This window comes from Thamnophis sirtalis, unplaced genomic scaffold (assembly GCF_051295495.1).
Source record: "Thamnophis sirtalis isolate CommonGarterSnake01/CBP01778 unplaced genomic scaffold, rThaSir2_p1.2 scaffold_4, whole genome shotgun sequence".
NCBI lineage: Eukaryota > Metazoa > Chordata > Lepidosauria > Squamata > Natricidae > Thamnophis > Thamnophis sirtalis.
Genome location: NW_028261384.1, coordinates 77,268,536 through 77,285,953, shown reverse-complemented (window position 1 = coordinate 77,285,953; position 17,418 = coordinate 77,268,536). Strand labels below are relative to the sequence as shown.

Genomic DNA, 17,418 nt, shown 5'->3' with positions numbered 1-17,418 from the left:
GATTTGAAGTCTTGCTCATCCATGGTAATATTTGATCCAGCCAAATGAAGAATTTCTGATTCATTTTTTTCTATCTACAGATGTTTGGTTTGGAGTTGGCCACAGATTTGATTTTGTTTTGAAGGATGAAATATATAGCATTTGTTCTAACAAAAAAAGCCTCGCTTTTTCTTTTTAGGAAACATTACCTAGAATGATCATTTTTTTTTGCTCTCATAATAATTTTATGAAGAAAGAACGTGACTGTAGTATTTTATATACTGTAGTACATTTACAATATAAAACAAAGGATCTGACCTGTTAGAAACAAGAAAAATGTTCCATTACAGAGTACAGTTACCTGTCATATTGCAGTAAACTTTCAAAGGTCCCAGTGCACCACTGCCATCTGGATCTATCCAGTAAGAACCTGTTGTTTTGCCCAAATGTTTATATGCTTCACAGGAGAGTTCGTAAAGAGCTGAAACAAACAAAACCAATAATTCAAGTAAGAAATCTACTCAGAGATTCAGGAAAAGTACATATGTAGAAAAAGTCACAACTCTGTAAGGAAAACTGTGAAACAAGCACTGTAAAAACTTCATTGCATTGTAAAAACCCATTGTTTGCACTAGAAAATTGGCATCAGGTGCTTCTTATTAAGTAGCATCTGAGCAGGAAATATTGCTTCAATTGCTAAATGGAGATGGTTTGATGGAATCAGAAGATATGGATCTGATTCAGGAAAAAAGCAAATACTATGTGTTCACGTACCTATAACTGCATACTTGTTTCATAACTGCAATAGTTATTCATTTGTCTGCTCCATTTTTACTTATGGATTTATTAATATATTTATTTGTTTGTTAAATTTATTTGCCACCCATATTGCCAGAGTTATTCTGGATGCCTTACAACAGTAAAATGGAAAAAATAAAAATGTAAATATAATAAATAAGCATAACAATATCAAAGCAATACAATAATAAAAATACACAAGGAAATTACCATAATATGGATGGAAGTGGAACAGAAGTACAAGTGGGAGGTAGGGTCAACTGATTAATTAAATAGCTACCTCCAGCGTGGTACTCTCATATTGGAGCTCCAGGCCAACAACAGAGCCAGGCCTCCAACTTGTAACCACACAACTGACGGCATCTGTGGATGAGTGGTGGAAGTGCTCAGGGTCAGCGGCTAGTTGCCACTGAGTTATCTACCTCAACCCTCAAGAGACTCACTGAGTCTGACTTTTGGTCACAAAAGCCAATGCTGGATACAACCTGTAGTGGCTAGCCCACATCCAATGTACACCTGGCAGACTGGGAGTGGACAGAGCCAGGCTATGGTGGGACCATGGGAACTCCCCCCTCCCTGTCTGGGTCCTTTGACGGTAGCCCAGATAAGGTGGCCATTTTTCTGGGTCAGGTTATTGAACATATGGACTGGTATGGCCATTTATACAGTTCGCAGTGGACAATGGTAATGGTCATTGCAGCAGTCCTGAAGGGGGAAGCTGCAGATTGGGCAACAGACCTCTACAGTGAATATTGTCCAGAATTGTGACATTGTGGTCTCTTTTTGGATGTCTTACGGGACTACTTTAACGATCCAACCTGCATCCAAAGAGCGGAGGGGGAGCTGATAGCATTATGCCAGAAGGGTCGTCTGGTGCAGAGTATATCCGGGATTTCCGATGGCTATCAGGGAAACTGCAGGCCTGGCCAGAAAGACTTTTGGTACACCAATTCAAGGTGCTTGATAGGTCAATCCAACAAGCTTGTGTATTGGGGCTTATCACTGCATTTGTGGGCCTGTTATCAAGCCGCCACAGAATTAGAGGTGGAATAGAGAGACCTAAAACCAAAAGACGAGGGGTTTTTGAGGCCACACCGCTTCATAGACCATACAGTGAGTAATCCCGCAGGACCCCTGCTGCTGCACTGGGGTTCAGCAGAGAAGATCATACTGGCCAGGCCACCAATGGTGTGTTTCCGATATGGGAAGCTTGGTCACAGAGCAGCAGACTGTAATGTATCAACCCCAGCCTCATGACCTAAATTGGTCCAGCCGTGTCCGGGGCCATCTAATACTATACTAAGGTGACCAGACATCCCGCTGTCGTGGGACAGTCACGATTTTGCACATTTTGTCCCACGTCGTTTTTAAAAAATCCCAATTTTTTTAAAAAAATTATCTTTACCAATGTAAAGAGGCTGCAAGGCCGTGGCAGATACGGGCTGCCAGTGGGTCTTACTGATTTTCTAGGATACATACAAGTTGCTCACTACGTCCTCCATATTTGGGGAGAGACACTTGCTCCCACGCAGCACGATCATGCTGCAGGTTTTCAAAGCCACACTCTTGATTGGCTTGCAAACGTCATGAGAGATGGCTTCCGGAGGAGGACAAAAAGCGCTGTAGCTGTGCCTAAAGAATAGCCGTCTCTGTAGGAACGAGAATGTCACTCATCCCAATCCGTTGAGACAAATATTTAATCTCTCAGTTCAATGCTTTCGAAAAGCAGAAAGCCTAGATATTCAAGGGAAGACTTATCCTACTCACGATAGCATCGGGATTCTGCACTATAGCTCACAACGTCGCTATGTAGTAGTAAATAGAAAAGATACAATATGGAAAGACTGACGTCATTAAGCTGTAAGTCCTGAACTAATATATTAAGGAGTAAGTCTTACTGAATTGCACATGGTTTTACATGTATATACAGTATGCACAACTCTGCAGAGCATAATTGGATCCTACAATAAATACATTCAGTAGTATCAATGCATTTTCCAACCTGGCAGAGAATTTTGGGAATTGAAGTCTCAGTACAGAGGTGCAGATCTTGAGTGAATCGGCTTGAAGGAGGCTAGAAGACAACAGGGGCCTCACTGAATTTAATAATACTTGTTGCTGAATCAAGCAGACATGCTTCTGCTGATTAAACTATTTCAGTGTTTTCCCTATAATTTATTTTACAAGATATAATCTTCCTTGAGTCTAGCTCAGTTTCTGAAGAAACCATAAACATATTCAAAAACTGCCAGGTTATTTTTGAAACTGTTGTTTTTCCCATTTAGCTTTCAATTTGTAGGGATGTAACCTGCTGTTTTTGCCTGCTCTCAAAAAGATGAGCAGGGTTGAACCTGGCTAATAATTGGAGGGGAACCCACCTGGGAATCTCAGTACTATATATTTAATAGGAAAAAATTAAAAATTGTCCAAAAGCAACAATGACAATTTCCATACTACTGCTAAGAAAATTATGACAGATTAATAAAATTATAGAAGCTGAGTTTAACTCAAGAGAAACTTTTCTAAAGGAAGACAGTTATATAACAATTCCACAATTCTGAAAGAACAAGCTTGTTCTATATGAACTTTCAACTTTAATAAGATTTGTATGCCGCCCACTCCTTTGGGACTCCGGGCGGCTCACAACAAAAGTAAAAACATATAAAAAATTTAAAAATACAATTATTAAAATTAATCTATCATCCATTTAATCAAGTGGGGATGGATATTAATCAACAGCCCCAGGCCTGCCGGAACAGCCAGGTCTTGGTTGCTTTACGGAAGGCCGGGAGAGTGGTAAGGGTCCAGATCTCTGCAGGAAGCTCATTCCACAAGGCCGGTGCAGCTACAGAGAAGGTCCTCCCTCGGGGAGTCGCCAGCTGGCATTGTCCAGTCGATGGCACCTGGAGGAGGCCCAACCTGTGCGATCTTATTGGTCGTTGGGAGGTGAATGGCAGGAGGCGGTCTCTCAGGTAGCCAGGTCCAATACATGTAGGGCTTTAAAAGTAACGACTAGCACCTTGAAGCGGGTATGGAGACCAATGGGGAGCCAGTGCAGCTCACGGAGGATAGGTGTAACATGGGTATATCCATTATCGCTTGCGCGGCTGCATTCTGGACCAGCTGCAGTCTTCAAACTCTCTTCAGGGGCAGCCCCATGTAGAGTGTGTTACAGTAATCCAGTCTTGAGGTGACGAGGGCATGAGTGACCATTCGAAGTGCCTCCCGGTCCAGATAGGGCCGCAACTGGTGCACCAGGCAAACCTGGGCAAAGGCCCCTCTGGTCACAGCCGATAAATGGTGTTCTAACGTCAGCTATGGATCCAGGAGGACACCCAAATTGCGGGCCCTCTCTGAGGGGGTGTATAACTTCACCCCCCAGTCTAAGAGGTGGAATGTCTGGACCATCCTTGGGAGGCAACATCAATAGCCACTCAGTCTTGTCTGGATTGAGTGCAAGCTTGTTCGCTCCCATCCAGACCCTGACAGCCTCCAGGCACTGGCACATCACTTCAACTGCTTCGCTGAGTTGGCACGGGGCGGACAGATACAATTGAGTATCGTCCGCATATTGATGATATTTGATCCCGTGCCAGGGTATGATCTCACCCAGCAGCTTCATGTAGATATTGAATAGGAGGGGGGACAGCACCAAACCCTGCGGCACCCCATATTTGAGGGGCCTAGGGGTCGATCTCTGTCCCCCAACCAACACCGACTGTAACCTGTCCGAGAGGTAGGAGGAGAACCACCTTACGACGGTGCCTCCCACTTCCACCTTTCGTAACCATCGCAGAAGGATACCATGGTCGATGGTATCGAAGGCCGCTGAGACATCAAGAAGCACTAGGATAGAGAAATGTCCTCTATTCCTGGCCCGCCAGAGATCATTGATCAGCGTGACTGAAACGGTGCCGTAACCAGGCCTGAAACCTGACTGAAAGGGATCCAGATAATCTGTTTCATCCAAGGTCCATCGGAGTTGAAAGGCCACCACCTTCTCGACAACCTTCTCCATGAAGGGGAGGTTGGAGACTGGGCGATAGTTGTTTTTAATGGCTGGATCCATGGAAGGTTTCTTTTTTATATATATATACTATTTTATTCATTTTCACATTCCATTTTACAATCACTTATATACAGGGTATTTGCTATAAGAAAAAAAAAATAAAAAAATAAAAAAGAAAAAACTCATCATTCACAACCCCACCTGACACTTCCATCCTCCATACACCCCATCTACCCCCTCCAACTTTCCTTTCCTCCCTCTAACACTCCCCTCCTACTTCCCTTTCCCCTCAAACCTTCCTTCTCCCCTTACTCCCAGCACGCCCTCCTTACATTCCCCTTACTCCTTCCTTACTCCTCCCTCTTCTTTCCCTCTACCTCCCTCCTTGGTGTATTCCTTTATTCAACTGTTGTTTATTAATATAATCTGATAAAAAGTAAAATAAACCAAGGAAAAAAAAATATAAAGAAAGAAAAGAGAAAAAAAAAAAGAACAACCGTATATAAGTGCATTCTTTTTCTTATAGAGACTATGTTAACACCCACCCACCCACCCCCCATAAATCCCCATCCCTAATCCTCCCGACTTCCCAGGGCCCACACCTGGCACTGCCTTCTATCTAAAGTATCTTATGTTCGTATGGATTAAAAATAAAAGTAATATATTTAAAAAAAAATAGATAGAAAGAAAATACAAATTGTATAAAGGAAAGAAAGACAAAAAAAAAGAAAAGAAAGAAAAAAGAAAGAAAAAAAGAACTCTTTGTGTTAAGCTCAGCCCCCCATCTTTATCTATGCTTAAATAGTGTAAGTCATTCTATATATATTTTATTCTCGTCTCTTGCTTCTTTGTTATTTACCCCGACCTCCTGTAGACTCTCCCGTTCCTCTTCCTTAACCTTATATTCAGATAAACATTTATACAAATTTGTATAGACATCAATATACAATCTAGCTCAAAAATAATCTCCCCAAACTTTCCCTTCTAGTAAAATTTTAGCAGCGTGGATCATTCCACATATTCAAATATTACTTTACAGAAGAATAATCAAACTTTCCCTTCTAATAGGATTTAAACAGCGTAAATCATTCCGCGTGCATTTTACCTTCGTCCCTTGCTTCTCTAATATTTACCACTATTTCCCATAATCCCTCCCAATAATCTTTCTTAACCTTATTTTCAAACAGTAATTCAAAATAATCTGACCAAACTTTCCCTTCTTAGTAAAATTTAAGCAGCGTGAATCAAGTATTACTTTACACAAAAATCAGTTTGCCTTCTATCTTAAAATGATCCCGACCAGCTTTCCCTTCTAATAGGATTTAAACAACGTAAATCATTCCACATGCATTTTACCCTCATCCCTTGCTTCTCTGATATTTACCACTATCAAATTTATGCAGACATTAGTTTAAAATCTAGCTCAAAATAATTTCACCAAACTTTCCCTTCTAATAAAAATTAAATAGCATGGATCATTCCACATATTCAAATAATACTTTCAACAAGAATCAGTTTACCTTCTGTTTTAAGATAATCTCATCCAACTTTCCCTTCTAACAAAATTTAAACAACATAAATCATTCTGCATACATTTTACATATATACATTCAGTATCACCCCACCAATATCAAGTTCCGCTTTTTCTACCGGAGAGAGGTCGCAAACCCCCATTCAATCCACAACTTTGACGAATATTTTAGAATGTCTAAATCCTCGATCTCCGCTTTTCTGCTTCTCTGAGGGAAGAAAAGCTACCCCCTCCATCTTGCAGCCATGTGGTCTGTTGCTTGCCTTCTCCTTCGGCTTGTCTCTCCTCTTTTCCAAGTGAATCAGGAAGTCCCGCCTTCGAGCCTCCGAAACAGAATTGAGACGAAATCTTTGATTCTCAAATGTGACCGTAATGCCGGCTGGGGCCTCCCATTTATATTGAATCTGATAATTTCTAAGCACTTTAGTTAGGAAAGTATAGTCTCTTCTTTCTTTTAACATCTGGAATGGAATTTCTTTAAAGACAATCAAATCCTGGCCATCAACTCGCAAACTATTATTGTGAAACTTTTGCATAATCGCGTTTCTGGATTCTTTTGTGGAAAAATATATAATTATGTCCCTCGGGAGCTGTCGCTGTTCCGCTACCAACGAATTCTGGCGATAGATTTTCCGTATCTGCCAATCAAAGTTAAGTCCCGGGCTTCCCACCGCATGGCTGAAGGCTTCAACAAAGGTCTGTTTCAGATTCTCTCGCTCCTTTTCGCGGAATCCTCTGACTCTTATTGCGAATGCCTTCTTATTAAAGTTTATCATAACGAGCTGTTCTTGAGTGTCTCTAATTTTTTGTTGTAATATTTGAATATTAGTAGTCAAATTAGAATTAGCCTCCTCCAAGCTTTCCAATTTATTCTCTATTTCAGCGGTATAATCTGACAAGGCAGACACGGCTGCAAACGTATTCGCCTTCATTTGGTCAATTTTAAACTTTAAATCACCATATAGCTCCAGTACAAATTCCTTAATTTCTTGTTTAAAATCATTAAACATTTGAAAGAAAAATTCCTGTGTTAAGAATTCTCCAGTAGAGGGCGTAGGAGACAAGGGCTGCGATTCCAGTGTAGATTCTTTAAGTTCATTCATAGATTCTTTAGGCACATTTGTAGAGAGACGCTTCGATTTTGACCTGGGTGCCATTATAAATAAACAAATAAACAGCGCTTTCGCTCCCCTCTATTTCCAAAAAAAAAAAAAAAAAAAATTATTTTGTTAAGGGGCGGTCTGCAGGAAGGTAAAGCCGGCTAAGTACATCCCCTATCAGTCACCAACGGAGAGAAAACGCCATTTTGAAGTCCGTTTAAGCAAAGAAGCCTCTAAGACAAATGCGGCTGGTGTTTAAGATAGTAATAAAAGCATAAATCTCACAGGGGGGTGGGACCCGCCCGTATTAATCCTAGCTTCAAACAACTTTGCTTTGCCCTGGTGGGGGGGGTCGCCTGTCTAGGGCTGCAAAAAAGGCAGCTGAGAAGAACTGGCTGGAGATAAAGGCTCCGCTTACGCTGGATCTAATCTCTGTCCACAGCCAAAAAAAAAGAGAAAGGCTGTGAATTACGAATAGACCCTAGCACACAGAGCTACTCCCTGCCCCTTTATAGCCAAAAAGGGGTGATATCTATGATCTTATTTAGATATACAGACCAGATCTCTGAGAGGAGCTCGGTTGAGCACTCCTCGGTGACAGGCTCCGCCCCCAGGAACGATCCATGGAAGGTTTCTTAAGGAGGGGTCTCACCACCGCATCTTTTAGGGGGTGCGGAAAGGATCTCTCCCGAAGAGAGGTGTTAACAATCCTCTGGAGTCAGCCATGTGTCACCTCCCTGCTGGACGAAACCAGCCAGGAGGGACACGGGTCCAGTAAACAGGTGGAGGCACTCACCGCTCCCATGGCCTTGTCCACTTCCTCAGGAGTAACAAGTTGAAACTCAATCCATAAAATCCAATCAAGACCTTCCCCTGGCACCTCGGCTGGTACCGTCTAAGTGGAGTCCAGGTCCGTCCGAATCCAAGCGATTTTATCTGACAGAAACTGAACAAATTCCTCAGCTCTACCCTGTAGAGGTTCAACTGCATCCCTCCCTTTCAAAAGGGAGCAGGCTATCCTAAACAGGGCGGCTGGGTGCGATTCTGCAGATGCAATGAGTGGAAAAATGCGTACATTTTGCTGCCCGTATCACCACTAGATAAGTCCTAATAAAGTCTCTTAATTGTGTTCGGTCGGATTCAGAGTTACTAGCCCTCCAGCATCGCTCTAGGTGTCTCTTTTGGTGCTTCATCTCCTGGAGTTCCTTGGTAAACCAAGGAGCCCTCCTGGATCCACTGCCGCGGAGAGGCCGTAAAGGCACAATCTGGTTTAGAGGCTCCACCGCTGCTATATTCCAAGCAGCAACCAAGAACTCCCCTGGACTGTGGGCCAGAGAGTCAGGTATCTCACAAAGTGCCGTCTGAAATCCCATAGGGTTCATCAGGCGCCTGGGGCGAACCACCTAATTGGTTCCACCTCCCTACAGTGGAGGATTGGTTTCCGAAAGTCGAGCCTCAATAGGAAGTGATCTGACCATGACAAGGGCAAGATCTTAATGCCCCTCAAATCTAGATCACGTCTACACTTCTCCGAGAGAAACACGAGGTCGAGCGTGTGACCCGCTGTATGAGTCAGACCCTGAATTACTTGGGTCAAGTCCATGGCTGTCATGGAAGCCATGAACTCCTGTGCTCCATCAGAGCGTTCGCCGAACGACGGTAGGTTGAAATCCCCCAGCACTATAAGTCTGGGAAACTCAACCACCAGCTCGGCTACTGACTCGAGGAGCACAGGCAGGGCTGTTGTAATGCAGTTGGGAGGTAGGTACGTTAGTAACAACCCCACTTGACCTTGGGGGTCAACTTCATCAGAAGGGACTCACACCCGACAATCTCCGGAGCAGGGATCCTACGAGGAACTAAAGACTCTCGGATGATGACTGCCACTCCCCCACCCCTTTCTTTGGTGTCGTGACTGGTGGAGCACCCAAAACCCTTCTGGGCACATTTAATGCCACAGCAGAATGAAGTAACACTGAAGATAAGTGCAGGTCAGTGACGTGCGGTGAGCTTCATGGCCAGTGAGGCAAGGGCAAAAGTCCCACTGAAGCTCCGGTGCCGCGTCCTCCATAGAGCAGGACTGGGACCTGCTCTATGGCGGATGGCGCCGGGACTTTAAAGTCCTGCCGCCGGGGCCCTGCTGCCACTTTAAAGCCATGCCCCCGGGCACTGACTGCTCCAGCGAGGCTTCCAGCTCCGTCCTGGCGGACGGAGAGTGCAAAGGAGGACTAGAGGCGATGGGCGGGCGGGCGGCAAAGCGAGGCTGCTCGGGCGGCTGAGGCTCGGCCGCCCCTCGTCCCTCAGGCTGGCTCTGCCCACCCGCCTATCCATCACCTCCAGTCCTCCCTCGCCTCTCCGCCTGCCGGGATGGAGCTGGAAGCCTCGTTGGAGCAGTTGGTGCCCACCCTGCCCCCACTTTAAAGCCATGCCCCCGGGCACTGATTGCTCCAACGAGGCTTCCAGCTCCATCCTGGCAGGCGGAGAGGGTGAGGGAGGACTGGCGGTGATAGGTGGCGTTTTTAAAAAGTCCTGATTTTTTTTAAAAAAAACTTAAGCAACCTTTCCCCCCCCCCCCATCAATGGTGTCCCTCTTTACCAATGTTAAAATCTGGTCACCTTATACTATACAAAGTTCCATTAAGAAAATACCAAAAAGATCCCAGGGTGTACAGCATGCGGGCATTGAGGTCCCGACAGTCGCTGGTGATGGCTCCCGTGGGTCTGAGCCCTCAGGTGAAAAGCTATGAAAGTGATGAGAAGGATGAGAATGACCCCATGGTGAGTAGGCCAAAAAATCTTTCTGGATGCCAGTCTTTCTCACAAGCCATAGACGTCAGTGTTATGATGCAGTAATTGATTCAGGGAGTACTCGATGCCTCTTAAGTCTCACTACAGTTAAGGAGTTAGGAATAAAGGTTCAAAACCTATCTCATCCCCTACGATTTGAACAGGTAGATGGGTCATTGTTGGGGGGGGAAAGCTATCTAAATCACCGAGAAAGTAAGACTTGAGTTGGGAGTTAATCCGGTTCATTGTGGTACCACAAATGACAGAAACTATGATACTTGGGCTTGCCTGGTTATATAAGTGGGGCCCTCTTATTTGGTAGGGGAGGGAAGGTGCCGGCATAGACGAATAGGGGTCAGTCTGGAACCACCTCCACATGAACAATTAGGGGCAGGAACAGGGGATGGTCAGGGACATGAGGTAGAAGATTCTGGGACATTTGGCAGGAATCCCAGAGGAGTATGCCAACTTGGGTGAAATTTTCAGTTAAAAGGAGTGCAACATCCTCCCACCACATCACCCTACTGATTGTACCATAGATAGTACCAGGGGCCAAGCTTCCCAAACCAAGGATGTACTCTATGACTCCTAGGGAGTTAGATGAAATGAGACAGTACATTGACAAAAAACCTGGCACGAGGGTTTATACAGCCATCGAGATCCCCCATTGCCACCCCTGTATTATTCAGGGAAAAGAAAGATGGTGGCTCGCACCTATGTGTGGACTTCCGAGATAACAATGGAGTGTGTATGGAGCATATGTATCCTCTGCCACTCATGAAGGATATGCTAGCCTGGTTATTGGAGGGGGTTATCTTTACTAAGTTGGACCTCAGGGAGGCTTATTGAGTAAGAATTCATGAGGGGGACGAGTGGAAGACAATTGTTAATTGTCCCCTTGGGAGTTTCCAATATAGGATAATGCCTTTTGGGCTATAAGAGGCAGCAACAGTGTTCATGCAATTAATGAGGTACTGCATGAACATCTCTACAAAGGTGTACTCGTCTATCTGAATGATATTTTAATTTACACTAAATTACCATGAATCAGGTTGTCAAATTGGTATGTGAAGTTCTTATCAAATTGTTAAAAGCTCAAATTGTTAAAAGTTAATATGCAAACATAACAAAATGTGAGTTCCACAAGACAAGGTTGGATTGAGTCGATCAGAAGTTCTCCAGTTGAACAGACAGGTGGGGATATGAGTTTGCAAGAGTCTCACATGAACCCTGTCTGAGAAACCTATTCCAAAATCCTTTTTGGATCAGAACCTCCCTGCAGGAGGGGTGAAGAAGGGGCACTGTCTCATCAGACCCAGGGGGAGACAACAGGTCCTTTGCATGTCAGAAATTTTCCCTCTGAATCAAAGCAGGGGCAGCAGCATGGCAACATGGCTGCACAAGAAGCTGGCTTCCAGCCAAAGCAACTGAACAGGAGTGTGAGGATGAGATGAAAGACCGGTAAGAAGATTCATTTAACCCACACTCATAAATCAAAACTTGGAAAATGCAAAGAATCTTGAGAGAACAAATAATATTAATAGACAGATCTGGATTTTGGCAAAAGGAAAGAAATAAAGGGAAAATGGAGGGTTGAAACACTAGCCCCCCAAAAAGCCATCTGTTTGAAACAATTCAGAAAGGGAGAAAGAAGAGAAGTGACAAACCCACTCAAATGCAAACTCTAAATTTGGATTTGAAATAAACCAAACATTCCGAGGTGATTTACTTTGTCTGAATTTCTTCCAACTAATATATCTTAAGCAACTCGAATTAATGAGAGGTGGAATGCAACAAGGGAGAAAAATCAAGAAAAAAGCACTGATAGTTGATAACCTAATCTTGCCTGTACGGGATGTTTTAATTAACCAACTGCCATAAATCAGAACTTGGAAAAGCAGGAGGCGAAGAGAAAAATACCCGAGTTTGGCTGTATGCAAGTTTGTTCCAATTAATATATTTTGAGCAACTATAACCAACGAGAGGTGGAAGGTAGCAAGTGAAAAATAATAACAAAATCAAGAACTGGGAAAATACAAAGTTTTTTTTCTTTGCTGCAAAAGATCAAGGTGGCTCCAGATTCTCTTCCATTTTTACATTAGTTGAATTAGCTAAATTTACGGTGGTCCAGAACTTTGAAATAAGATCTGTATAACTAACTGTACTTTTGGAACTGGACATTAAGGAAGAACAAAAGATCAAGATGGCTCCCATTGTTTTTCTCCACAGCAGCTGAATTAGATAAATTTAAGGTGAACCAGACCTCTCAAATAAGAACTGTATAACTAACTGTAACTTTGGAACTGGACATGATGGAAAGGTGGGAATTTGAAGAACTACGTAAGTATAAAAGATATACATAAATTTAAAGAAGGGAAAAAAGAAGGGGGAGGGATAATGAAGGGATAGAAACAGTGGAAAATAAAAAGCAGACAAAAAATTCCATTGGTTTTGACAGTGGCATAGGGAAAATTGAAAGGGGGGGGGTTGTGTCCCAACAAAAGGAAATAAAAAGCAGACAAAAGATATTTCGGAGGGTGAAAGTGGCATAAGGAAAACTGAATAAGGAGGTTATGCCTTATCAAAAGGAAATATAAAAGATTTATTTGACGGTGGCTTGGGGAAGAGTGTGGACATGTCAAAACGAAGAAAAGGGAGAAGACAGGAATAGAGAAGTGGGACAAAAGACTTACTACTACTACTTACTACTTACTATGAAAAAATCAGACAACTAGAAATTGTTATATGGGAAAATATAAAGCTGAGATAAGGGATTTACTCCTAAATATGACAATAAAATTGATTTGCTAACTGATTGAATATGATAATGGAAAGATAATTAAATAAAAATTAAAATATATGGAATATGGACAAATATGAAACTGATATGGGGAGATTGTAAAGCAGAGGTTTGTGATTCATTTTTATACATGATAATTAAACTGAGTTGCTAATTGATTGAATATGACAATAGAAGAACAATTAAGCATGGGTTAAAATATACAAAACATGGACATATATAGAACTTCTAAGATGATGAACAAAGTGAGATGTGTACCACTTGTTATTCTATATAGTGGATTAAGGGAATTGTAATGAATATTGAACAGTAAGGATTGCTATTTATAGACAATTAAGGGTAACCTAAACCAAGATATGGAAAAATAGAGATGGAACATGAAATATATTTAAAATGTGAAACTATTGAGATTTAAAGACAGAATCACAAAGTGGGGGTGAGGATGCATAATTATATAAATATAATGATAAGAATGGCTGGGAATTGTAGCCAGGTCTACATCTCGGCCAAAATTAGGCTGGGGGGAGGGAGGCTTAAAAGCACAATGACTATATCTGTATTTCTCTGATATATGTTAAAATTAAATATGTATTTTGAAAAGGAATTATAAATACCATCAACATAAAATGGAGCTCGCTCAGAAGCTGAAATATACCAAATAAATGAGATGAAGAATGTGAAGTAGAGGAGAGAGTTAAGGGAAGAAGAGAGGGATAGGAGAGAGGACATGGGGGGGGGAAGAGGAGGAGAGAAAGAAGGAGTGGAAAGGGGAGAGAGGAGAAGAAGAGAGGAAGCAGAAGTGGCGAAGGATGACAGAGGGAAGAAAGGAGGTAGGGAGGAGGAGGAGAGAGGGAAAAATGATGGATAAGATACATATGGTGTATGGAGAGCAGAAGAGCCAATAATTGTTTTTGGGAATTGATGGTAAGACGAACTGATGTAAACATTTAATAATACAATACGATGTTAACTATGTAATAGTATACATGTGATTATATGTTATGAAAATGAAAAAAAAACCTTTACACACACACACACACACACACACACACACACACACACACACACAAGGTTGAATTATCTTGGTTATAGAGTTTCCCGAGTGGGAATTGAAATGGATCTGGCAAAGTTCAGGCAGTAATGGATTGGTAGGTACCCAAAACTCAAAAGCATTTGCAAACCTTCCTAGGATTTGCTAATTTTTACCACCAAGTCATTCCATCATTTGCTAGGGTAGCTTTTCCACTTACCAATTTGTTAAAAACGAGGCATTTGATGAGAAAATCCCATCCAAGCCAACTCTTGCATTGGGATATAGCATGTAAAAAGGCTTTTGAAACCCTAAAGAAACTGTTTCCACAGGAGCCAGTACTGAGACACCCTGATCCGACTTGACAATTTATAGTACAGGCAGACGCTAGTGAGGTAGCAGTAGAAGCTGTTCCACTTCAAGTATATGAGGAAAGAACGTTGCAGCCAGGTGCCTACATATCCCGCAAATTGAGTGAAACCGAAAGACGGTGGACTATATGGGAGAAAGAGGCATTCTCAGTACAGTGGGCACTGCTTATGTGGAGACATTTACTCAAAGGTTCTGTGGTCCCTTTCAAGATATGGACAGACCATAAGAACCTGGAGGGTCTCCAATCCCCATGGAAATTATCACCCAAGCCGGTATGGTGGGTTCTGTACTTCCATAGGTTTAATTTCCAGTTAAAATATATTCCAGGAGGATGAAACTTCATAATGGATGCATTATCACAGAAACCACAGTTTAATATTGGTCGAGAAGAGATGATCCAGTCTATGGTTCCTCAATCTGTGAATATACGTACATTTGGCTGCAAGTGTGCAAGGGAAGGCTCAGGGAGGAGAACCACCAGCTGAGATCACCCAAGATATCAGAGCCGCACTTCCACTTCAAGAAGATTCAAAGCTTGGGCCACATCCAATGATCCTTGGGTATCTTACTGTCTGGCCTCTCCTGCTTGCTCCCTTTCTCTAAATCCTGGAGATGTAGGGTAACCAGCCCTTAATACATTGCTATAAAAATCTCTGGCCTTCCAAACTGAGTTGAAACGATGTCTTTGCCCCAAGTAATTCACCACTAATCCGGCTGGGACTTCCCATCTATATTGTATATAATGGTTTTTAAGTTCATCCACTAGGAATACATAGTCTTTCCTAGATTTCAACATTTTTGGTGGAATTTCCTTCAAAACTATCACTTCCTGACCTGCAATCTGCAACTTGGTTTTATAGAACGCTTGTAATATCAGGTTCTTTATATTCTTAGTAGCAAAATAGACTACAATGTCTCTTGGTAATTGTTTCTGTCTGGCAATCCATGAATTAACACAGTATATTTTGTCCATTTGCCAATCATACTCAGCTCTTGGTTGACCAATTAATTGGTCAAAGGCTTCTGCAAGAATCTCTTTCAGATTTTCTTGGTTATTCACTTTCAAGCCTCTTATTCTCAAAGCAAATTCCATTACTCTATATTGTATCATTGTAATTTCTGCTTCTGACATATCAGTTTTATTTTGAACCTCTTCAACTTTACTTTCTAAATTAACATTGGACTGATTAATTTCTTGCACTCTATCATCCAATGAGGATACATAGCTAGCCAAACCTTTAAAGGCTTCTACTATGTCTTCTCTTATTTGCTGGTTACAAGTCTGGATTAGTTCCTTGATCCCAGATATTTCCTCCGAAACCTCCTTAAAGGCAGATGTAGCCTTTTCTTCTATCTTAAGTTCTAAAACAGCAGCCTGTTCTTTTAAGGCATCTTTAAGGTCCCTTGCAGCACATCAAGAGTTAAAGCCTCAGCAGTGGAGGGATGTAATAATGACTGTAATTTATTTGTCGGGACTGGAGAGCTGCCAGTGCTCTTTGAAGTAGTTGTTGTTCTAACTTGTTTTGAGGCCATTTTAACTATTCAATTAAACTTATCTTCCACCAAATTGTTAAGTCCAAACAAACCATTTATTCCAATTATTAAGTCTTGTAACTTAAGTAAATCAATGCTGTTTTGAGTGATTTAAGCTCTTAGTTCTTTTAACAATATTAGGGAGCACTTAAGATGTGATAGCTTGTTAAGTTTCGATTCAGCCACACCTTCAAAATTTGGGTGCCATTTTCACTTCTATCTCGTTAGTTTTAACAGAAGGAGTTTTTACAGATTGAAGTTAAAGTTTAAAAATACCTGCAATTGTGAAACTCTCCAGTATTTGCTCTGTCTGCTTCTTATTCAAATGTAGATCAAACATTGATTGCAGGGGTGGACGTGGCTCTTTGATCTGCGGAAAGCAGATGTGTCCCGAGAGTGGAGTGTGTCGAGCTACAGGGGGGCTCACCCTTCCAAGCCCCAGAATTAACTCCTGGGGGGTTAAGGGAGCTCTACCCACACTCGGCAGCTCTCCTCTTTCCTCTTCTCCCAAGGAAAGAGTTTTCAACTGCCAGACAACTGATTTACACTGTCCAGGCAGTGTAACGCAATCTCAGGGGTGGAGCGTCTCAGAGGAGACATCGTCAGAGCAGCAAGGTGCCACCGGAACCCTATGCATGCATGTTTCTGAAGTCCAAGTTCAGAGAATAACATTAAATAAATGAAAATAATGAATGATATTGACAGATTCAAACCTAATAGTTTTCTATTCAAAAATGAATAGAATGAATGTATGTATGAATGAATATAACATCTGTTATAAACAGTGCAATAACAAAAGTTAATATATTTTATTGAAGCAGTATATTTTTATTGAAATAGTAATTCTAGATAAGTGGTGATTAGGTATTATTTTAATACAGTTCATATAACAACTTTAATATAGTCCATATCATAACTTAACTACTTAACTAGTTTAAACTAAGGCTGAGTATGCATTAGTCCAGAAAGCTAAACTTAATGGAAGCCAACATTGTCCCTCTTTCTGAATCATTGTATAAATTCAAATAAGGGCACCATAAAATTCTGAGCTGGCATTGCTTAGATACTAGCAGTCATATCAGTGATGAGCTGTCTGCTAAAATGAAGCAAGGCTGTAGCATGCACTTGAAGGAAAAGCCATACAACAAATAACAGCATGGCCCTAGATATTGTATTGGCATCCAAAGAAAGTATATGTATGGTAATTGGACAACAATGCTGTGTGTATATTCTGGACAAATCAGATGAATTCCAAGACCAAGCTGAACACATAGCAAAGATTACCGCAATTCCCTCCAGCCCCCGACATGAAAGAATGGGAAGGTTGGTGGCATTGGCTGACAGGATAGCTGCCTGATTTCAACTGGTTAAGAACCCTTATGACGGTGGCCGATACAGATGGCAGATATTGTTCTCTTAATCACCTGTTATGGATTACAATGCCTTCCACATTGCCTTTCCACCTGTAAGCAAACAATA

At 42.0% G+C, this 17,418-nt stretch overlaps 2 protein-coding genes across 2 annotated transcripts in view; both read right to left on the bottom strand.

The window, feature by feature from the left end:
• Positions 1 to 17,418, bottom strand: part of CNTNAP2 (contactin associated protein 2) — an 885,336-nt gene that overhangs the window by 334,687 nt on the left and 533,231 nt on the right. Inside the window, exon 12 of the mRNA XM_087714410.1 lies at positions 341 to 460. Coding sequence (XP_087570536.1) covers positions 341 to 460 — 120 coding nt within the window. The remainder of the gene's footprint in view (positions 1 to 340; positions 461 to 17,418) is intronic.
• Positions 14,972 to 16,279, bottom strand: LOC148045927 (uncharacterized). Its single transcript, XM_087712168.1, has 3 exons — positions 16,216 to 16,279; positions 15,556 to 15,798; positions 14,972 to 15,462 (listed from the first exon to the last, which is right to left on the bottom strand). Exons 1-3 carry the CDS (start codon positions 16,277 to 16,279, stop codon positions 14,972 to 14,974), a joined length of 798 nt encoding a protein of 265 aa, XP_087568294.1.